This window comes from Chaetodon auriga, chromosome 13 (genome assembly GCF_051107435.1).
Source record: "Chaetodon auriga isolate fChaAug3 chromosome 13, fChaAug3.hap1, whole genome shotgun sequence".
In the NCBI taxonomy this organism is placed as follows: domain Eukaryota; kingdom Metazoa; phylum Chordata; class Actinopteri; order Chaetodontiformes; family Chaetodontidae; genus Chaetodon; species Chaetodon auriga.
This window is the reverse complement of record NC_135086.1, coordinates 22803028-22827180: the sequence shown is the minus strand read 5'-3', so window position 1 is coordinate 22827180 and position 24153 is coordinate 22803028. Positions and strand designations below refer to the sequence as shown.

General features: G+C 40.7%; 2 protein-coding genes across 2 annotated transcripts in view; one reads left to right on the top strand and one right to left on the bottom strand.

The window, feature by feature from the left end:
• Positions 1–1881: 1881 nt before the first annotated feature.
• On the top strand, positions 1882–17264 carry LOC143330757 (uncharacterized). Its single transcript, XM_076747514.1, has 8 exons — positions 1882–3295; positions 4795–5067; positions 8128–8382; positions 9733–9903; positions 10251–10382; positions 11249–11415; positions 13394–13660; positions 13762–17264. The coding sequence occupies exons 1-8, from the start codon at positions 3040–3042 to the stop codon at positions 13936–13938; spliced, it is 1698 nt and encodes a 565-aa protein (XP_076603629.1). The 5' UTR covers positions 1882–3039; the 3' UTR covers positions 13939–17264.
• Positions 17265–20108: 2844 nt separating this feature from the next.
• Positions 20109–24153, bottom strand: part of abcb6b (ATP binding cassette subfamily B member 6 (LAN blood group) b) — a 30511-nt gene continuing 26466 nt past the window's right edge. The window contains exons 18-19 of the mRNA XM_076747599.1: positions 22617–22685; positions 20109–20788 (exon numbers count right to left, since the gene is read on the bottom strand). Coding sequence (XP_076603714.1) covers positions 20674–20788; positions 22617–22685 — 184 coding nt within the window. The 3' untranslated portion in view covers positions 20109–20673. The remainder of the gene's footprint in view (positions 20789–22616; positions 22686–24153) is intronic.

Sequence of the window (24153 nt, the reverse complement as noted above, 5' to 3'; positions counted from 1 at the left end):
ATTGGGAGGGGAGCCGCTCAGACGATAGCCGACGTTCCGCCTCTCTTCAGGGTTAGCTTCTGGATCACAGCGCCCCCCACTGGTGGACAGCGCCAACATTCAGCAAGTCCATTGCTAGATGGGCTTCCATAAAAAGCACACTGAACAAGGTTGTACTTAGCGAGTTACTGTTGTGGTTAATATAGGTCTATCATGTTGCATGTCTATACAATAACACCAAAAACGAATATCAGGCTACTACTTAAAAAGATATCAAATTACTCTAATCCTTAATTATTTCTTTGTGTGTTTTGGTTTTCAAAAGTTGTGCTTGGCTTTGTGTCACTTGCGTTCATCGTCTCCTGCTTTCCCGGCCTATATCTGTAAAAGAAATGTATACTGTATGTAAATGACACAGTTTTTCAGTTTCAGCTGTTAGTTACTATCTTACCTTCATCCACAGTGTAACTTTCTGGAAAGCATTACAGTAAACAAATGCACTCTCAGAAAAGGGTGTGTGTCGTGCAGATTGTTGAAGACAAATCTGCAATTTTGGGTCATACAGTATGAATACAATTTACTTTTTACTTTGTTTTACCCGCAACCGTTTGTTGTTTACAAACATACAATTATCATTTGATGTATTGCCGTGAAATTTGACACTGACTGTACAGTACTCATAATATAGTGATGAGTAATAATTTGTAGGAAAATCCATCAAAATATTTTTTTTTTTTCCAATGAAGTCAATTTTTAAAAGTAAATGAAATAGAAAAACATGAGAAAACAACACCTGTAATCAAAAGGTTCAGGGATTTATAAGTGCCAAAAATGTGCTTTTATCTTAAACTGAGGGAGTCTGTTCTAGCAGCATTTTATTTCATTGGTTCTCAGCTTCATTTGGCTTCATTTCCAGGCTTGTACATCACAATTTTCCTCACTAGAGGGCTCATTCGAGGCAAAACTTCTAAAATCAAACCTCTGACGCTCCTGTCCCTCTTGCTTCTCTGTTTTCTCTACTTTTCCTCTTCCTTGTGTCCAATTTTTATATCTTCCTCTCTCCAGGTAAAATACATTTCCTTCCTCCTCACTCTCTTTTTTTTCTTTGTCTTTTTGCCTGCTTCCTCCTTCCTCTACTCTTTGATCCATCGTCCCTCTCTTTCCATGTTCTTCCTCTCTTGTAGCTTCTTCTCATTTCCTTCCTGTTTCCTTTCCTTTCTCCACTGCTTCTTTCCTTTCCTATTGCTTTCCCTGCCCCATCATTTTCCTCTCTCCTTCCACCCTTCCCTCCTTTCTTACTTCCTCATTGTTTCCCATCTTTCTTTGCTCCCTCCTTTCATTTCTTTATATCATTCTTTCCGTCTTCTTCACATTTGTTTCCTCTTCTCCTACAGTCCTCTTTCCCACATCTTCATCTTTCTTTTCCTCTTTCCTTCCCTCCCTCTTCTCACATCCTCCCTGTTTCCTTTCCTCTCTCTCTCCCCGTGTCCGTCTGAGGGGACTCTCTCCCCCTTTTCAAACTTCTTTGCAAATTCCTATAATATCCTCTTCCATTCCTTCTTCTCTTGCACTCTCTCATTCTTTTCACTTCTTCTCACGTCTATCGTTTTCCCTCTTCCTTCCCTCCTTTCCTGTCTTTCCTACTTGATACATTTTCTCTCCCACTTCTACTTCTCATCATTTACTCCTTGCTGGACTCCTTTCTCTCCATATTCTTCCTTCTTTCCTTCTGTCATGTCAAAGCTTGCAGACAGAGGAAGATAGAGAGAAAGAGAAAAGTGTGTGTGTGTGTGTGTGTGTGTGTATGTGTGTGAGAGAGAGAGAGAGAGAGAGAGAGAGAGAGAGAGAGAGAGAGAGAGAGAGCAGAGCAGTGCTGAGCAGTGAGTGGGCTGAGCAGCAGGAGTGCATCTCTCCTCAGAGCTGTGGACGACCCAGTCTCAAGTATCACTGACAGCAAAGAGTCTGCAGGAGAAACTGGTTGTAGTAGAACAAGAAACAGGATCTGTCCTCTGAGAAGTGAGTCTTGTTTAAGGATAACATTTTCCTACTCCAGGATGCTCTATCGTCTTCCAAACCAACACAAAGCCTGACAGCAGCCTAACTCATTGCCCTGAACGAGGAATAAAGAAGAAGAAGAGGAGGGGGAGGAAAAGTGAGTCAATCAACAAAAGACAAGAACAACCTAAAAAATCTAAATTGGCACTTTTGGGGACTATTGGATTTATTGTCCCTTCTCAATCCAGAAGAGGAATAAAGAAGAAAAAGTGACACAAGGAAATAAGGAAAAGGTTTCATTGTAAGAGCAGCTCAATGAGGATGTTGGAGTCTGTTGCATCAACTCAGATGCAAAGAAAAGAAGAAATCAAAGAGTGAGAGAAAGATGAAAATAAAGATTGAGTAACAGAAGAAAACTGCAACCAAGTGTCTGGTTTAGGTTTTTTTTTCCAAATCCAGAAAAAAAGAGGAATAAAGCTTCCTACAAGAGAAGGAAGAAGTTTTTCTGTCACTCTATTAATGATTAGAGATGTTGTAGACCAACATTTATGGCAACATCAGTCTCTCAAGGAACACAAAGAAAGAGCTAAAGAAGGAAGAGGGAATATCTGCTTGTTAGCTGACAAAGTCAAGGAAAAGAATTCAAATTATTTTCACCTTTTAGTTTTGGAGATTTTCATGAATTATCCTGAAAAAGAGTGAAGACAACAACTCAAAAATTCAGATTCTGCAGTGTGCTGAAGACAGAGGAGTGGGATAAGTTCAAGGACTAACCAAAAACAGCAAAGGAAGCAACAGAAACACCGGAGTGAAGAGTCAAAAGTGAAATATCAAGAAAAAAGGAGGACAAGGAGATTAAAGGCAGACACAGAGAAAACACGGAATAATCGAGGGGAAGAAGGCAACAAGCGAGAAAAAGATGAACCAAGAGCAAAAGCAAGAGTAAAGAAATAGCACATCAAAACAATCGAGAGGAATAAAGAACAAACAGAAACAAAAAAAAAAAGGAGAAAAGTTTAAAAGGTTAAATCAAGATTTAAGAACCAGAACAACCGAAGTTTGACAATGAGGCTCCTGGTGCGTCTTGCAGTTCCTCTCTCCATCCTTGTCCTCCACATTGCTGTGGCAGCGCCCCCGGCAGGCAGCATGGCCCCGGGCCGGCTGGAGCGCTGGGTCCGCTCAGGCCTGCAGTCGCTGCAGTGGGACCAGCTGGATCGGTGCCTGCGCATGTCCTCGCTCTCTGAGGCTGAGTGCAGGCGGCTTGCCCACCTGCCCCTGTCCGCTGTGGCTGTTTACGTGTCGGAGCCATGCACAGCTGCAGGTAGGGAGGGCAAAGGTCACCCATCACTATTTATTCTGTTTTTTGTTTTTTTTTTATCCTGAATGAGGGTTTGGTGTAGTTTAAAGCAGTTGACACTTATAGTTTAGAGTGTTATAGTTGACAGCTGATGATGCAAGTACCTGGCATCCACAGAGAAACAGTGTACAACCAAATAATGCACAATTTTTCGGTGTCAGAACAATTCAAGGTAATGCCAGTGCTGAAGGGATAAATGAATCAACTTTCTAATATAAAGGAATGAAGAAGAGGGAGAATTGACTAAAAAATCAGAAATCAAAAGTTTCCAGTGATCGTTCTGATTAATGGGTGCAAAAGTCTGTATTGCTTTGAAAAGAACAACAGTAAGATTCTGACTTTCCTTTTGTAATTTCAGTTCTACAAATTATATTGCAGATTTCTGACAAATTATAATGTTTAAGTTTGCAGACCACTCTGCAATATACTAAAAATCCAGCTTCCTCTAAATACAAAAAAAATCGAATATTATTTCTTTTAATTAGTATAATTATTATCATAATTAATTTTGCCACAGACTGTTAGCCAAAATGACAAAATGGATCAAAGACCATAGCCTGACAGACTTGCAAAGACAGCCTGTTCTCACTCATGTCAGATGATGTTGTATAAGGAGAGAGAAAAGTCCACCTGTGAAGGAGGTTTGGGTGGTTGGATGGACCTTCATCCAGGAGACCAGTGTTTTGTAAGTGAAGTAACGTAATATACGTAAATAAATGTAAAAGTAACAACTAACACACTTAGTGGAAGCCAAACCATGGTCTTTTCCTAAACCTTACGGAGCAGTTTTTGGTGTCTAAATGTGCTAATTTTTCTGCAGTGTTAACCTGTTTATTATAGTATTGCTGTCAGCAAGCTTTATTTTAAAAGTGTAGCCATACTTTGCTAAGTGGACATTGCATATTTTGTTATTCTTAACTTGACCATGAAGCCCTGCATGTTGAAAAATGATGCTGATGCATGCTGGCTCACTGTCACACTGCCATGGTTTGCTGGAACACATGAACAAAACAGAGCCCTCATACTGTTATATTAGTACTTCACCAATGGCTCGTAAGTCAAAATGTCTGCTATTGAAAAGGGCAATGAGTAAAAACTTCCAATTATTAGATAATATACACACATAAAGTCATTTCAAAAAGATGAAAATTCTATATTGCTAACAGAATTTTCCAAATAATATAAAATTTCCTCAAATATTTTTACAGATTTTATTCAATTTGATTTTAAATTGAACATGTTGTATTTAAAATAACTGTTTCGCTCCAATGAAGTATGATATCGCCACTGTGTTACTCAATACAGTTGAAGTCAAAGTGAAGCTATTGTTTGAAATAGTATTTTAAACCCCTGAAGGTAACAGTATAACATTACTATAAGGTATTGTCTACCTATTGGGCCATACAGTGTGTCTTTTTATCACGATATGATTCCTGTGGACACTGTCTTTCAAAACCCTCCAGGTAACTCAGACAAAGTTCTGGCCATCCTGCCGGACTCTTCAGGTGGGATGGTGAGCTCCAAACCACGGGGAGGTTTCAGCGTCAGGCAGGTGCTGAATGGAGGGGAAGGTCCACACCGACACCAGCAGCCTTTCCCAGGCTCCACGGCCCACGATGCTGTGCTGGTGCTGGATCCAAGCCCTGGGGAGAACTTTGGGCATCCAGTGGTCCTCTTCTATGTGGATATGAATGTGACGAAGAAGAGATGCTCCCATCTGGATGGCATTTACCTGGGTGAGTCAGCAGACACTGACAGTATTTCTGTGTATACTGTCATTGTTAACTTACTTAAAATAACTAAAACTAAATACCCACAGGTGTATTTAGCAGTTAAATGGAAAAGTTTAACTAACATAATTGAAAATAAAGTAATAACCTAGTAGTAGTAATAGTAGTGGTAGCAGTAGTAGTGGTAGTAATAGCAGATAGAGGACAGTAGCAAAAGTAATTTTAATAGTGATCATTAATTGTTTGCCGTAGGGGAGCATTCTTGGTCCATTACAATTTACATGATTCATAATAACAGTTATTCTTCCTAATCACTACTTCAACATCCATTTTTATGCAGATGATACCATTTTATATATTTGTAGCGTTTAAGCCTTAAAATTTTAACGATGGAGTGCTTCATGGACTAAAATTAAGATTGTTTGAGGTGTTCTTTGAATAAGGATACAGTACATGTAGACATAAAAATCACAAGCAAACTCTAAGGCACTCTCTTTTAAACAATTAAAATGTCTTTATTGTAATGACATGGTCATGTTAGTCCTAACAAAAAAAAAAAATGCATTTCAGCATCAAGCCTTTATCAGGGAGTCTAAAATCTCTGTCTTTTCTTAACCATAAAACTATTGTTGAGTCAGCTTTGATGGAATAACCTCAAACTGCTAGATTTGGTAACAAGATTGTAAAGCATTAAGCTAGGCTTCTTTTATGTTTTTAGGATTGTTTTTGTTCTCAGGTCTCACTTAAAATAATATTTCAGTCTCAGTCAGACTACCTCATCATCAATCAAGTTAAAATTAGCAGCAGCAGAATTCATAGTAATATCAATTGCATTTATAAAATGTGGTAATACCATTAGTAATAGGACTGATAGTAGCAGAGGCAGTAGTATTAGTACTTGTTCTTGCATGGGTAGTAGCACCAAAAATACAAGTAATATTACAGCAGGAATAGTGGAAGCAATAGTGATTCAAAAGTAGTACTAGTAGCAGGAATATTCGGCTACCTACAAGGACACATGTCTGTTTGTGTTCTGTCTGCCTGTCTATGAATTTCTGCTTGAACCTGTGTACCAAATGCACTTGTTTGTGTAAACTTCTGCCTTTAACTCAAGCAGAGGAGAAAACGAAAGTTGAATGTGTGTGGTCTCACCCTCTGAAAGCTCCATTTATAGCTCATTGTCTGATGCAGGACACTTCCTGCTCAGAAGGGGTTCGACCCAGTTATGTCTTCAGCACTTTTTGCCCACAGCAACATGTAATATGACTCTGTCTGTGTGAGTGTTTGCATGTGTGGTTTTACAATGAAGATATTTTGGTCGATCATCACTTCTTCATGGCTGTTTTCAGATTTGCTTTCATCATCAAAGTAAAATTGGGCTTTGATAGAAGGATACTCCAGGAGGCCAAAGCTATGAATGCACTGAAAACTGTCCAAATAGTAATACAACTTTTCTTCAAGTTTAGAGAAAGAGTTAAGGTGAGGTATGCAGATCTGAAAACTTGATTAGATGTGCTTCCTCACTTTCAATGCTATCTTCAAAAATGTCCCTGATTCATCATTAAAGCTTTCCATCCACACTCATTTGTCTTTTAAAAGTTGCTCATTTCTAACTTTGTTTTGTTTTGTCTCAGAGCAGCCTCTGAGAAATTACTGTATACCTTGGCTAGAAAACCTTGGCTTGTAAAGTCATTGGCCAGCAAAAACAAAAAATATGTTACTATTAGTGGCTGTATTGAGAAATTGTCCATCCATTCATGAACAACAAAATACTGTGAGTGATCACAGAGAAATTCAGGGGACAGTTGTTTACAACACGAAAGGCAAAATGAGAGTATTTTGGTCATATTTGTAAAAGGGTTTCCAATCAAACATGAGTGTTTCTAAAAAGCTCTATTTTGGTGATGGCAAACCACGTCTTTACTGTGGATAAAAGGCCAAAATGGGGAGCAAAGGAAGTGTTTCCAAGTGCTTTATTCATGTAGAAATGGTCCAAGTGGACAGGAAGGGAATACATTCTGCAGTGGTTCTCACAAGTCCTGCAAAGAGACATGTTTGAAAGTGCACATCGTTGACCTCCTGCTGTGAGAGAGGTTAGGACCAGATGTTGAGGTGAATTTGGCTCCTTGTTACACGAACATACACCTGTTAATTATTCATACACACACACACGCCACTGTGCCCCCTGCTGGGTCCTGTAGATGGTTTTGGACCAAAGTCTTTTAGAGCAAACTTTATTTCGACCTCATTTAACCTCAAGAGAACAAGAAACAAGAGACGGATGGAGGAAGAAACAGGAGGTTTGGAACGAAGAGGAGAAGGAGATGAGAAGAAAAGAAGGAGAGAAAATGGGAGCAGTATAGAAGCCATAAACAAGGAGGTCATGAAGTGAAGAGGATAAATGGAGTGATGGAAAGGAGGTGGAGAGAAAATTGGAATCAATTCAAGTAAATTGGAGTTACCCGAGTCTACTTTTTTCAGATGCGTTTTTTTGTATTTTATTCAGTTAGATAAGATTAAGTTAGATAGGTTAGATTGGTTAGATAAAATAAGATAAGATAAGATAAGATGAGATAAGATAAGATAAGACTTTGTTGATCCCACACTGGAGAAATTAAGTTGTTACAGCCAGCAGGTATTACAGAAAGCAAAAACAGTGGCACGAAAGGGTCAAGACCAAAAAAAGTGTACATGGTATGTATATGTAGGACTATGTACATTATGTACAGATTAGGTGCTCCTCAGACTTTAGTTTTTATGTTTTATGTGTTGTGTACACATTTCACATCTCTAGCCATGCTGATCATGGATAGATCAGCCTGTTAGGAGGTCCTGAACCATTTTGTACCCACAGCGTAGAGAAAGGTCAAACTCCTTATGAAGTGGGTAATCAGGACAGTCAAAGAGCCTTGCAGACGCATACACCTACAGGACATGTACATAGTCTAATCTGTAGTGAACATTACACTTTTAGCAATGGCACACTGATCTTATTTCCCACTGCAGGAAATTGTGTACAGTCTCCAGAAATATCATCATAATGTCTTTCACTCTCTGTGCCTTCAGGTGAGGAGTGTTTGACTCTAGCTTTGAAGGGTCGCTGTCAGAACCAGCTGAAGCGTCGGCAAGCCGGGCCAGAGCGGCTTATGGGTAATGGACATGGTCGGCTGGCAGGTGGGGCACTGCGCAGCAGTACCATTACCACAAGCAGTGGTGGTCGTCTGGTGGAGCGGTCTGCTGGAGGGCTCTGTGAAGTCCACTTCCTTCCACTGGTGGTTGGAGTCGGAGACAGCAACCGAACGCAGAGACTAAGATGTGTTGGTGGGTCTTAAATTGTTCTTTTTATCAGGGTTCAGCTGGTCTGAACAAAAGACAGACAACTCCTTTTGACTAAAAAACTGTGGAGGGTAAACTCTTCTTCATTTGTTGAAAGTAAGCACTTTCCCCCTGCTTCCAGTCTAAATGCTGGGCTGGGTTAATCACATCCTGGGTCACACAGGTGACGTCAGTTTGTTTATCTAATTGCAGGTAAAACATCAAACTCTAGTTACCTCTTAGTTCCTGAAAGAACAAAAATAACGTTTTACAAGGCAAACAAAGGTCCACAGCCCTGCTAGCAGCTCTCTGAGGTTGTACTATGGCAAAGCAATGCTTTTAGGTAACGATATTGTCACTATGCTGACATGACCACAGTGACATGCTAATGTTTGACAGGTATAATGTCTGCCATGTTCGCCATCTTAATTTAGCGTGTTAGCATGCTAATATTTGCTAATGACCAGTGAACACAAAGCACAGCTGAAGCTGATGGGAATGAAATCAGTCTTAGTTGCACAGCAACACCCAGTTCAAGGTTTTTGCCATTGTCATCATCTTTTTTATTATGTAATATTCTGAAGGTATGTAACATATGTAACAGTAACGTTTTTAACCCAAACCATGATCATTTCCTAAACCTAACCAAGTACTTTCATTGCCAAAACCTAACAAAGTACTTTTAGTGCCTAAATCTAAGCAGATATGACTGTTTCACAACATTAACCATGTGACATTGAAGGTCCAGTATGGCAAAGGTACAGTTCAACCTAAATGTATGCAAACTGCTACAACTTCACAACATTAGCAACCATTTACAAAAAGACATATTATGTCCTTTTGTAAATGGTCGCTTTGGATGTCATTGGCAATCAACCTTTTCAGTTGTAGGCATGAGGATGTGTTGAATATGATGTCAGATCTTGATAAAATGATGGTTGTTAAACTCCACCTGAGTTTTTTTAGGTTGAGTGGCATTCTGTAGCATTTTCACTGGTCGGAGGCTTTCTGAGTGAAATGTGGAATTATACACATGCCAAGACCACCCACACCTGCAGTCTCTGCCAACGACCTGGGCCTGCGGAAAATATTATCATGCTATTATGGCAAACATAGACAGTCTTCATGATCAAACCACAACTGCACAGAGATGAACTAATCCTTAATTGTTGATTGTGACTGATTGAAACCTGCTGTATGCGGAGTATACTGGCACACCAAGTTTGAATGAATCTGATGTCAGGAATTGTGTTCAGCACTGAGGTTCTGCTTTATTTAGAAGTTGTTTTTAAGAGAAGCACCTGTGCATTTTCAATGATGCTGACACATTTTCTGACATTCCCCCTCCTCTAACAGACCATGCAGAGTTTGCAAGGTGCCCTCAGCCTTTGCCAATGGGTTCGCCCAGTTTGCCTGTCTCAAGCTGTGAGTTAAATAAAAACACCAGACGCTGCCACCAGCAGCCGTTGGCCACTCACCTCTCCTGCCGACTCTACCAGACCTGTGACCACGCTGTGCTCATCTCAGGTAGGTCAGGTCTCAGCAAATATCACCAAATGATTAAAACATGACCTCAGGGTCTGTGACATGACCCAGAGTATTATCAAGGGAAGCAGACAGAATCTAGCTGTATTTCAGCATGTTGTCAACTCATGTTAGCATAGCAAGACATGGCCCCAGCAGCTTAAGTTTAGAGCTGGACAGAGTTAGAGCTAAACAAGTAGCCTGCTTGTATGGTGCTGCTGGGACTGATTTGTCTCTGTTCGACCAGTAGAAAGTCATTCCATTGTGGCAAATGAAAACCTTGCAAACTGCTAATAAAGACTGTGCTGTGTTCACGGTGCCCTCAGAAAATGTGTGTCTGTACATTGCAGGAGGCTGGCAGCAGCAGATGATGTTCCAGCACCACGTCCAGAATCTTCAGAAGTTCTACAGAATGCTGCAGAACAATGGCTTCCATAAAGATCACATCAAAACGTTCTTCGCCAGCAGTGGACAGCTTCCTGGTAAGATAGTATTGCTCTGTGAACACTCAAAATTGTTCTTGCTTCTGTCTCACTGACCAAATTTAAGTGCTAGAGTTGCACTTAAAAAATGTATTGCTTTCTCAGCCAGGCATGGCTAAACAACGCAGGTGTAAATATCAGGGGTGCAACCAGTGCAGCAGCAGCAGGGCCCAAAGGCTGTCCATCTAGACGAGGACTGACAATAGAGTTAGCTCCCTTAACTTTTAACCGTTTATTGTCTATTATAGTTCTCATCTGAAAATTATAATATATTTTTGACCACAAGCTGGCTTTTGGTGGGGCTGTTTACCTCTTTTGGATAAAATGTAAGGATACCGCATTTTTACAGTGACAATGTAGCAGCAGCAGTGCAGGGCACAGTGGAAGGTTTTTCTTTTCAACAGAATTTCAAAGCACTGTTGTATGAGCAAACAGTTTTTATCATCGTAAGTTATGTTGTCTTAGCATTGACAAGTTCTCACTCATTTTGCAGAATGGGAGTTGTATGGTGAGCCTCTCCATAGTGACATAGCAATTGTCTGCTTTGCAGTATTGGAGTGGTTTTGATTGTCCGTGCATGTGTGTGTGCAAGTGAGCACTTGCATTTGGGGCATTTTGTTCCAAAAACTCTGTAACTTTCAGTTATACCATATAGAACCTCTTCTGTTTCTTCACTGTTACATGTTTGTACTTTCCAATGGCCATTTGCAGCTGGCCATTAATTCAGCAGGTATTGCTTGAATTCAGATATGTCCAAACACAAATAAGATTTATTTCACAGCTAATTGGGAGCTCTGTTTGGGTGCAAAGTAACATGTCTAACATACATGTCTAACTCTCTCTCTCCTTGTCTCCTCCCTCCACAGAGGATGTAGAGGGGGTGTACTCTGCAACGGAGAAATCAGTGATTCGTAACCACGTGTCGTACGTCTGCAGGAAGCAGCACTGCGCCGACACGCTGGTTCTCTACCTGAACTCACCAACACGCAACGATGGCACTATGTTGCTGTGGGATGCCAATCTCAATGGCATTGTAAGAGAGAGACACACACACACACACACACACACACACACGCACACACACACACACACACACACACACACACTATATGCAAGTCAATATGCAAGGTTTAACTGAATTTTCAGGAAATCAGAGGAAGAAAATGTAGATTAATGCATCTTTCCATGCACTACTGAGAATATTATGAGTTTGCTGATCAAGATAAAGAGTTGGTGATGTTAATTCTCCAGTTGATGTCAACAGAAACACAAGCCTCAAACCAATGAAAAGAATGGAAAAAATGTGATTTGTTTGTTTTTGTATTAATTTGAGGAATGATACAGTCGGCTTGTTGCTCCACACACACATCTGATGTTTTTGTCTCTCCAGTAGAAGCTTGAGTCGCATTTATGTTACAAGCTTCATGTACACCATGAATGATTCGTCTGTTTCCTTTGCACTCTGCAGCATTCTGCCTTTATTGATAATTTGACCAACTTTTCCACCTTAGCAAGCATGAAAAACATTTTTGAGATATTTTTACATCATTTCTGATTTTCCTGCTTATTGAAATTGAAAAGTAAAAGTGAAAAGCAGGTGGATGTAAATGGATACATTTAATACCTTGTAATACATTGTTACTGCCACTGTTCTTACAACTATACAATAAGTCGCACACTGGTTTATTCCCCTCTTCTAATGTGTGTGTGTGCGTGTGTGTGTGTATATGCACTATCATGCATGTGTCTACCTCTGACACAGACACAGACACAGACACACACACAGACACACACACACACACACACACACACACACACACACACACACACACACAGCTACTGACATACAAACATACAAACTTTAAAGTGAAAGACCAGACTAAAGCAGATCACCAACACAGAATGGAAAATGATTTACCAGGCACATATGGGAGGCATTATCGGCCTGATAAGATGATTCCTCTGACCACACACACACACGCACATACGCACATAAGGACCACCCAGACACATTTAGGTTTTTACAAATAAGGATATGAGCTCATCTAGTTGAAGGCAGTTATTACAGAGAAATGTCAGACTGGGTCCAACGTGCTTTAAAGACATTCTGGTAAACAGGGATTCGATTTATTTATTTATTTATTTTAATTCTGTTAATATATCAGAGAACACACAGCATCTGGTGATGATATGCCATAAACATCAAACTGGTCTAAAACAACTGGTTTGGAGAGTACATGGTGAATGTTTTGCTACCACTGACACATCAGCATGTCAGCAGAGCAGTGAGAAGAGGAAAACCTCCTGTTATTCCATCATGGAAGTGTTAACGGATTATTCCACCATGGTTACCCCCACCGTTAGCCTTGCAGTCACACCATTTAAATAGCCTAAAATAGGGGCTAGGTAGTTAAACAAGGTACAAACAGTGTATAACTCCTTTTAAATCAGCTGAATTGATTGAATTAGTGTTGATATTTGATTTTATTTACAGTAGATTTAAGTGCCAGAAATGGGCCCCATTGTCCCATTTTGCCATTGGTTGATTGATGCTTGTCCAGTTCATTCCACTAAATGTGATAAATTTGACATCTGCGACTCAAATTTACATCTGTGAGGCAGACTGGAACAGTCTTTTCCTCTCAGCTGGTTGAAACCATGGTCTGAATGATGTGACGTGAACATGTAGCCATACACGCTGGTTACCTGAGCAATTACGACAAACAGGCATTATCAACAGGGATCAAATACGGGAATAAGTGATGACATGGTCCCAGTTTAAAACAGAAATTTTCATCCTGTGGCAGCATGTGAGGATATTCCACTGTCTTATTTCATAGTGTCCAATAGCCCAACTACTGAACCTTGGCTACTTTGTGTGTTCTTTACTCTTTTCTGATCTCACCCCCCTCTGCATGCCCTCACATCCTTCTGAAACTCAGCTTACCAAAGTGTCTGTTTATTAAATGGCACTGGCACTCAGTCTATTCTTCTTCTGTCCCTCTCTCCAGGCTGATCTGAAGGAGCGATACTCAGTCAATGAACTGCTGGCTGACCTGGCCGGCTGCAAGGCGACTCGTGTTTTGCTGTTTGTGGATCAGAGCTACACTGGCGTTCTGTCCAAGAGGCTGCGAGGGTCCCAGAAACACCTCAATGTGGTTCTGATCCAGAGCCAGACACGGCAGACCCACAGCCACCAGAGGTTGAACCCAGGCTGGGAGGACAGCAGCTGGTCCCACATCAACTCTGCGACCTGCTTGCTGGATCACCTGGGAAAGGTAATTTATCACATTTAAGATTTTTTTTCTTTTTACTGTATTTATTGATCTTCTTATTATTATAAGCTTCTAATCTCATCTTCCACCAATGATGTCCTTAGGGTACTGGGATGTCTCGTCTCCTGGAGCCATGGGCCAGCCTTTTAAACGTGACACTGGCAGGCGCCCCATGCAATGCCACGCCGCCTCTGACGGATGGTGAGATGCGGCGAGAGTACCAGGGCTGCCAGAACCTGCCGACAGCACTCTGGCACCAGAAACACAGGAGGACCAACTGAGAGACAGAAACTGAGACAGACTGGCTGACAGAGAGAGAGAGAGGGAGAGAGAGAGAGAGCGAGAGAGCGAGAGAGAGAGAGAGAGAGAGAACGACTGAGTGGGAAACCAATTAGCTATGGACACATATGCACAGACAACACGCAAGCGTTTGCATTACACACATGCATATTTGCCAGTGTGTGTTAGCTTAGGACTTTTGTTTAAGTGTGCTTGGTGGACACTGGTGTGGGTGTGTGTGTTTTCTGTCTTAACTCAGACAGTAACCATGGCGATGACAGTTCATCCCGACAGGAGTGTCCTGAACACTATGTGAACAGCATGTGTGTGTATGTTTGTGAGTGTGTGTGTGTGTGTGTGTGTGTGTGTGTGTGTGTGTGTTTGTGAGTTCAACAAGAGGACAACCACTCTCAGAAACCATTGCTGGTTTATGCTTAGGTCAGTGTGTGTGTGTGTGTGTGTGTGTGTGTGTGTGTGTGTGTGTGTGTACGCCACATCTCCTGGGCACTGAAACATTTCAGAGCCAATCATCTATCTCTGTTTTTATCTTTACAACAGTTATTTCTTGGTCTTTCTTTCCCTCTTCGTCCTGTCCTTTGCTTCACCTTTTGTCAGCTACTTTCCTCCCTTTCCTTTCTTGATCTCCTCCTCTCTACTTTCTTTCCTTCTTGCCTCCTTCTTTGCTTCCTTTCTTTATTTGCTTATCTGATTTTCTTCCTTTCTTCCCCTTCCCCATGTCCCTCCTTCTCTCCCTGTGTCCATTCTTCTTATTCTTTCTCAGTCCATCTTTTTATGTTTTCTTCGCTTTCTCTTTCTCCTTTTCATCTTTTTCCTCATATTTTTCTTCCTTCTCTTATTCTGACAGTATTTGAAAAAGTTGAATGCTGGAATAATTTAGTCACAAGATATCAGACCTGACAAAGCCCTAAAAGATAAGGTGAGTTTATGTGCTTTTAGAATTTAGAAGAAAATCTGACAGAAAATATCACAATAAAAAACAAAGAAAAAAAAACTGTACTCACAGTTTGACAAAAATCTTAACTCAAGGGCCACTTGCTAGTTTTTACCTGCATTTAACAGCTGAAAACTCCTGAATTTATTTATTTTTTTGTCAATCTAATGTTTGTGACGCCAAGACGAAGTCAAAAATTTGACAATCAGTTTTGACGGTGTTTTCTCATAAACCTCTGCCTCTTGGCCCAAATTGCTACTTGCTCTTCTCAGATCAGTCTGTCAGATGTCCATTCAGTATATCATACAGTATTTGCCAAACAATTATCATATCTAAAAGAATTTCCCAAAGTCAACATTTGGGTCATCCAAACTGTGTTCTGTTGTAGTTTAGACCTCTCAACCCAGTCAGCCTGTTCAATGGCACTGTGCTACTCTCACAACTAAGTCCTCACATGGCAGAATACTTGTTCGTCAGAGCCTTTCACAATAACCCATACATGTGTTCTGGAGATGACATATATGAGCATTCCTCATCTGATGCCCCTGTTGGTGTGTTATGCTGGGGTAAAGCTTGGTCATCGTGTTTTAAATTAACCAATAGCAGATAGAACATAGACTCTGGTTTATTATTCTCATTGTGGACCAACTAACCAAATACTACTGAATAAGATTTCATTTTGATTGATGAGACACCAGACAGGTTTTAAAGAAATCTCAGTTTAACTCAGCTGTCTAGAATAAGTTTGACCGTGAATCATGGTTGACCTCCAAAATAAAATCCCATTTGCTATTTAAAAATAGTTTTATATTGAAGCAGAGTGGTGTATGAAGTCGGGAAATTTCTTTTTAAGATTTAGAGATGGAGGACATTTTAGGCTTCTTAACCTGAGACAGAGACTGAGACAGGCAGGAAACGAGAGACAGTAACTGCTTGGCAGTGATCATGATTAAGATATGAAGCACTGAGACTGCCCTCACTGCTACACAGACTAGCTATGGCATTTTAATAAGGGCACAACTTGCTGTGTGGGCGTATGTACAGCGCTGAAAGTTTGTGAACCCTTTAGAATGTCCATATATATATATATACATATATATATATGTCAAATGTGAGATTTCACATCTTCATCTAAGTCCTAAAAATCCACGAAGAAGACCCAGTTAAACATAAAATGCAAAAAACAGACTTTTTCACATTTCATTGAGCAAAATGATCTATCATCAATTATCTTTGTTCCCCATACCAACTTCTCTGTGATGCTCTGCATGGTCAGCTGAACCGTCACATCTAATGTGACGGTTCAGTTGATGAATAAAATGTATATGTGTAATATTTATGATGGAATCAATATAGCAATATTTCATACAGTGACCTATGTGTGCTCTGTGCATTTATAGACACAATGAAAGGAAGGCAGTTAAATAAGGCAGACTCTGACCCCAGCCCAGTCTATCACAGTGTCAGGTCCCATTGAGTCTCAATGGGCTAGCAGACCTTTACAAGAGAGCAGTGTAGTCCTGTTTGGTAATGGTGTCCTTGCAGAACCCAACAAGAGAGGCCTGTAGATCCTCAGATGTCATCCTGACCTCCTGGAGTATTACACACCTTGCCCTTGGTGTGATTTTTGTTGGATGACCACTCCTTGGGAGAGTCGCGATGGTGTTGAATTTCCTCCATTTATACACTGCCTGTCAGTGGAATGGTGAAGGCCAAACCTTTTCCGGCCTGGTGACCTTCTGATCATCATCTGAGCTCAGCAGAAATCTCCTTCAATCAAAGCATGACCCACCTCCACAAATCTGTGTTGAAGACCAGACATTGATAAATAAATACCAAGGTTTATATTCTTTCAATAGGACACAGGTAACTAAACTCACAACCGATCGTCTCAAGGGTTCACAAACGCTGTAGCGGTGTGTGTCACATGAGGCATCATATGAAACATACGCACCTTCTAATATTAATCCATCCTCACATTAACTTTGCACATGCTGTCCTCTACTGGTGGTGGTTCTTTGTGATATCTGTCTGTACATTACCTCCTGTCTTTTTTCATGTGAGCAACCATATAAGTGGCCACCTCCCATTGTACATCTCATTCCCTCCCTGCTGTTTTGTACTCAAGTCTGTTGTTGTACTGATTTGTTTTTACATTAGATATTTGTATGTTCAAGAGATGGAAGTTTATTAGCATAACAACTTTCCAAATGTGTGGGACATTTTGGACCAGAACTGCGTCCAACAAGTTGACATATGCATATTCACAGTTTGTGTAATCATCTGTACAGAGTGTGAGATGTAATTTAGCAAGAATGTTTCTAGTTGCATGCAGCAAATCACAAAATCTAGCCAATAAAGTACTTTTAGAAACCAGTGAAGTACATGATATTTCTTTGTCTGGCTTCCAGCTCTGAAGCATTGACTTGATGGCCATAGGTGCCAGCTCTGGGAAAGTCATATTGTGAGGTAATTGGGAGGATAACGCACACAGTAGCAGTGAGCAGGCCAAAACAGACTTGAAACTGTAAAATAAATGTATGTATTTCAATATTAACCTTTCTAGGTGTCCTGACAATCCTGTTCAGCTTTTGACTGCTCATTGGTTTCATACAGTGATATAAAGCACATCACCTTGTGACCCACTGCAGTCTGGATCAACTGACTCCAGCAAGTGCACAACAACAACTAGACCTTTTAAAAACCAGATATGCTTACATTTATGACTAACACAATAAGGACCATGGAGGTCAGCTATGTTTGGCTGCTTCAGGGAAGCATTAAGTTCTGTATCTATTTTTATACCAATAACTGAACTCCCTCCACAATGGATAATCAAGAAAAGCATGAACCTATTTGAGAGCGTGCCACACTGACAGGCTGTAAAGTGGAAAAGTGGGTGAAGGTATTTTGGTTGTCCAAGGTTCCAGATTTAAAAGTCCTGTTCAGTTTCTGCATGGATGATGTTGGCTGACGCAGTTGAAGCAGTGTGGAGTGGATATGAAGGGTTCCCATTCAAGTAATCAGAGCAAGCAAGGAGCCAGAACATCATCAAATACTTTGGTAAAAGAATGTCTTGTAGACTGTAAGTTGCATAAAAAAGATTTTAAAAATAGGAAATTTGTTTGAATGTACAAGACTGTGTAAGTAAAAATGTCGACAACAACTCCCAAGGAGCATTGCAGTAACAGTCATGGGAAAACAGGGAAAAGATAAGTAACTATGCCTGGATAGAAATAAATTCTGACTTCAATAAAACAGTTTTGTACTCCTCAGCATTGATCAAACACCTTCACAATTCTGGAAATGAGTTTCAAGTATTAAGCTACTCAGAACCAGTAATTTACTCTCAATAAGAAGTTATATCATTTTATTGAGAGAATTAGGCACAAAAAAGCTTGAAAGCGGTGCAATTGTAGTGCATCTCTTTATTCTGTATTAAAGCTTAGTGGTTTTCAATGATTTGACCAGACATATCTCTTCAATGATTTAATGAGATGTTTGTAACGTGACGACATTACAGTTAACACTCATCTCTATTGCACTGGAAAAACTGTGTATCATTGTCTCCTCTGTCTAAGTTGATCTTGTAGAAATATCTTTGTATTTATTGTCCTGAATGTCATCAATTCCAAACAAATAGCCTACACATGAATAAAGGATTGAATGAAGGAGTAATGTTTTTATGTCCACCTTTGTGTCTGTCTGTCTGTCTGTCTGTCTGTCTGTCTGTCTGTGAAACAAATTCAAAATTCAAAAATTTTGTTCTCATTCAGCATTTGAGATAGATCAAGTTTAAAAAAAATAAAAGAAAAAGCACTACGACATGCTCTGAACTAATTTTCACACAGCAGTATTTCTCTTGGCTTGCACACTGCATTTAAGTGCACCGTTGCCAGTTTAGTAAAATCTTCCACTTCTGGTTTTACTGATGGCTTCTTGCAGGCAGGAACTTAAAGCAGCAAAAACTCCAAAACTCAGACTGGAAGTTCAGTTGTTTGTCTCTACACTCCAGTACTAATAAACTGCAGGGATTAAACAGTATAACTACAGACAACTGGGCTGCTTGAACAGGGCTGGGTAATGGCTAATAGAAGGCACCTCTCATGCAGACAAAGATGCCTAAAAGACAACACAGGAAATTACTGGGAAGTGTTCAAAACGCACACTTATGACAAAATCTCACACAGCCCAACAATGAATTCTACCATCAGAGATGTTATGTTTTTAATAGTGGCTTTTCATTGCCACTACTGTAAATAAGTGTTGATTCAACTTTACGGTCCAGGCTGTACAGTTGGATTTTATTGAACTGTATTACAGTATACTGAGAGGTGTTTCTAATATTTTGCCCCGTCATTTATCAATGATCGCTGGCGACATATTAGAAGAAGAGTGTTGTCGATTCTCGCACACACTGCATCAGAGATGGATGTTGAACATAGTTCAGCAGTGATGAAGAAGAATCACGGGCACTGCTCACCAGTCTGACCAACCCAGATCTCCTGATCTCCAGATCACTACAGGTACTATTTATTAGGGAGGATATAGATTTCTGTTGCCATGTAACCTACAACCCAACAGTTGCCAGGACAGTATGGTTGTAACTCTTATTTCATTTCTAGTTGCTGCCTTACTTGACTATGTCAAGCGTTTTACATGGAAGCAGCTGGTGTGGATGAAAGATGGGGGAAGAAGTAGATGAAGAAGAACGCTGTTACTGGTTGCAATTAAGCATCAAGGACATTTGTCACAACTGTGACTGAGCAAGTATTGACAGAAGTATCTGTAGGTACTCTGTTTTTGTGACTGTTAACTGACTGTTGGTCTCTGTCAAGATAATCCTTTATTTATCTGCACTGGGGAGACTGTTATTTGTTTTCACTGTTCCTGCCATGATGGAGAACGTAACTAAACTGAGAGTTTTGTGAATCCAGTTTTTTGTTAACAGCAGTAAATAATTTGTATGGTACAATTAGTCTAACTGTTGTTTATTGTATCTCACTTCTTTCTCATTTGAAACCAAAAGCACAGTTGCCAGTTTTTTTGCATCTACGAGTACAGAGACAATAGAAGACTCTTGTTTTATTTGACCTTGAGCTGCTGTGGTCTCGATAAGGACCATGTCTGGAAAGTGGGTTATGACACATATATAGGTCCTGATGTAGTGTCCTTTTAAGTGAAATGTCATTCTACAGAGGAAAGCCATGACACAGTTCTGGTTTCAGAGGCTTTTATTGCTGAGGAGACAGAGTTGCTTCTAAAACACAGTCTCCATCTGTCTTCCTCTCTCTGGCCCTCAGGCTGCTCATATAGTTTTACTCCAAACAGCAACCTTTGACATCGGCCTTTCAGCCCATCCAGGATGTTTTTACCAAAACAATTTCAGTAACATAATCACCTCTGCTCCTAATGACTCGGCTCCACAAGCAAAACATCTGACCACTGCCAGGCTCTTCTGCTGCAGAGGAGCCCTCGCCTTGACATTTAGGAAATTATTCCCATGTTTGCATGATGAATGAATGCTGAATATGAGACAGACTGTAATTCTTTGGAAACAGCTAACAGTGAAAGTAGTGCCTCATTAACAACAATGCATGAAAGTTATGCTATTGTTAACTGTCCTTACTGCTTCTATTTGACTGGTATGCAACAGGACAACAGCTCACAGTGCCAATGCCAGTTTGGTGTATCTGCTCCTATTTAGGTGCAGATGCATCAAATTACAGTATCAAAGCATGTGGTGAGTATTGAATTGAAAAAAGAACGTTAATACTCAGTTCAGTCAAGTGTCTGAAGTTTGATTGTTCATCTGTGTTTCTGTTTGTGTGTCAAGACTTTTCTGCTGTTTCATCCACATGGCTGCATACAGACCTCCCTGGACCAGCAGCTCCTCGTGTCTGAACAGAATGAGATACGAGAAGAACAAAGAGGAGAAATGGGGTGAGACAAGAAAGAAACTATCAACATTACCAAAGCTACATCATCGGCTGCAACTCTTCTGTGCCTGTGTGATTCTGCTCCCGAGCTGAGGCCACTGCTGTGGAGACGTCAGGTAGGAGGAGGTACAAAGCTGTTTAATATCCACTGTTATTATAGGGAATTTAAAAATAAAAAGGCTATTTTTTTTTTTTTTAAAGCAATAGAAATTAAATGGAAAGAAGAGCAGGCAGGGGACAAGGTGGGTCACTCATAATGTCTTGTGACACCCGAGCTGCTTTAAAAACAAAGTTGAGCTGTCTAAAATCCTCCTGCAGACTTTAAACAACTTTACTATGAATTAATAAAACCACAAGTCTGTTACTGTCTGGACTGCTAGACAGAAAGTAAGACAGAGAAAGACAGCGAGGGGCAGAAATAGAGGATTCAGAGAAAGTGAGGAAGATAAGGAGAAAAGAATGAGAACAGGTTGAAGAAAGGAAACAAACGGCAAGCAGAAACACAGAGAGAGAATAAGAGTGCTCGACTGACTAAGCATTCACTCCTAGCATTCAGACACATGATGGACAATTAAAAAACAACAATGAAAATCGATGCAGCAGAGCCAGATGTTATCTTTTTTTACTCCACACATTCTTCTTCCTTGTCAAAACCTGATGCCTACATTACCCACAGTGCAACTTCAGGTGTGTTGTGCTAGTAGTGGCTAGTGTAGCCCTGAGCCGGCAGCTCTGGGCTCTATTAAAACACAGACGGAGCCAAAGTTTTACCATCTGAGCCTCAGCAGATGAACTGTGCCTGTCTTTTTTAGTGTGGATGATGATCTTCACTGAAAACACCTCAAGAAGTTAGCTTGGACACACGTCGTGTTCACACATAAACAGGGTTTTCAGAATTAGCAGGCTCAGTGTGGACGTAAAGAATGTTAGGAACGGGGACAGCCTGAGGACGGGATGAGGCCTCTTCCTGTCTCTGTTTCATGATACACTCCCACACTTTGTGGAACATATTGTGTGTATTCTGACACCGGGCCTGTCTTGTGTTTACATCACAGTGTCCATCAACAGATGAATGGTTTTCGGTTGGTATTCCTCACACACGCCTGCAGGGACAATTAAACGTTTGTTTACCCTCCACTACAGCTCTGTGTGTGACCAGTCCATCTCTCAGGTGTGTTCTTACTGATACCTCACTGTTATCATGTACACAACATCCAGCTGCTGGATCTACATTCATCACATTTACTTTAGAAAGTGAGATGTATCACTTCCTTTGCCTCTTGCTTGCTACTGCCTGTGTGTGCGTAGGTGTGCGTGTGTGTGTGTTTGTGTGCGCGCGTGTGTGTGTGTGTGACCTCAGTGTGTAACAAAGGAAGTCTTCATACCTAGCTCCTATATCAAAGGACTGTACACATCACCTGTTAAATGGCAGTTCCACTGTGTGTGTGTGTGTGGGTGTGTGTGTGGGTGCGCGCACATGTGGGTGTGTGTGTGTGACACACACCTGAATGATGGTGTGTGTGTCATAAGTGCTTGAAAATTTGTTATCTGTAGATCAAAACCTCAGAGTTTGTTTTTTGTGTGACCCTAAAACCTTCTACGACCTTCTTAGAAGGGTCAGCTCTGTCTCCCCCCTGACCCATCCCTCTCTTGCCTTCTCTCCCTCTCTCTCTCTCTCTCTCTCTCTCTCTCACACACACACACACACACATCAGTGGCTGCTGTCAGAGGCTGAGATAGAAATGTCCTGATAACATCCCAGCACACTTGCTTCTCAGATTCATCTTACCTTCCTCTCTCTGCTATCTGTCCATTGTGGATCACCAGGATCTGGTCTGCTTCGACAATGGTGGACAACCTGCAATACCATACAAATATTACGAAGAGTGGAGATAAAGGTGGCAGAGGGAACTGCCAACCTAAACACTGGCAAGAGCTGTGATGTAGTCTTAGATGATCGGGACAATTTTGCTTTCTCAAATTGGGTAAAGAGAAAAATAATATTTTAGGTAGCCACTAACATAAACAAAGTAAATTTCAGCATATGTTTGTACTGTACCTGACAGGATGATACAGTGATGACCCACCCAGAATTATCAACTTTCGGAAGGCAGGGGGGAATATTTGATACTTTGAAAACAGCCTGAAACATACCACACATACAGTGCGATGCAAACGCATGCACTGTTGCATATCAAGCTGTGTCACCTGAATTGTAGGCAACAACAGGATGTTTTGTACCATGCATTAGCAGAGCATTTTAGGAAGCCACTTAGACACCCAGGACAAGAGTGTCCCCGTAATCTTTGGCATCATACTGCAGTTCAATTTTAATTCAATTTGGCAGTACTGAAATGCTGGTCAAACATTTCGAGGTTAATTCTGAATTATTACAACTTGTGTCTTGCTTTTGCAGCTTTTACCATCAGTTCTATTTAAAACCATTTTAATTTGGAAGTGAAACTGGGAGCCAGCACTCACACAGTGTTTGCAATAATAATCCCTCAGTTGCTTTTCTTGGACCTCTTCTCTACAGTGTTGCTGCATTCTGAGATTGCAGCATCAAACACAACAATGTTATTATTAACCGTAGAAATAATAGCCAGAGCTAGAAAAACAGGAACCAAGTTTTAACAAATCAGAAACAGCCTTTAAGCACATGTGCGTCATAAATGTCACAAAGCGTACAGGAGGAAGCAGATCAAAGACCAGTCAGTGTCTTCAGTTTTAGAGATAACAGTTCCAGTGGTGCAGAGGTTGGGAAGAGGGGCATAAAATGAGCAAATGGGAAAAGATGGAGACATATACTGGAGAGAGAGAGAGAGTGGGAAAGAGTCATAATGTGCGGTCAGATGTTAAATATGTTCAGCTGTCTTATGAAAGTAAAATAGACAGTCATTCCCCAGTAATCACTTACAGAAACAAGCACACCCATTCACTTCAGCTCTGTCATTTCTGTCACACATGTGCAAATATTTGACACACACGCAAACACACACACACAGCTGAGTGTGTTGCTCTGGCTTGGAGAACTCTGCATGAACTTGTCTGTGAATTATTAAAGTTAATATTTATGACCCGTCTCTGATGAGAGTCTGATTAAAGTCACACTCGGTGATCTAAATGGCTCTCAGCTCCGGACTCAACTGTGTGATGTGACCCGATGGGGAATCAGGAAATTATTTACAAGGTGTGGGAAGGCGCACAGATGAAAGTTGTCCATGGATGTGTAATGCTCAGGTTTTTTCTATTCGTGAGATAAATGCTTGAATCTGAATAGGTTTTTGAAAAGTCAGGGGGACATGTTTGCCCCATCCCCAGAGGAA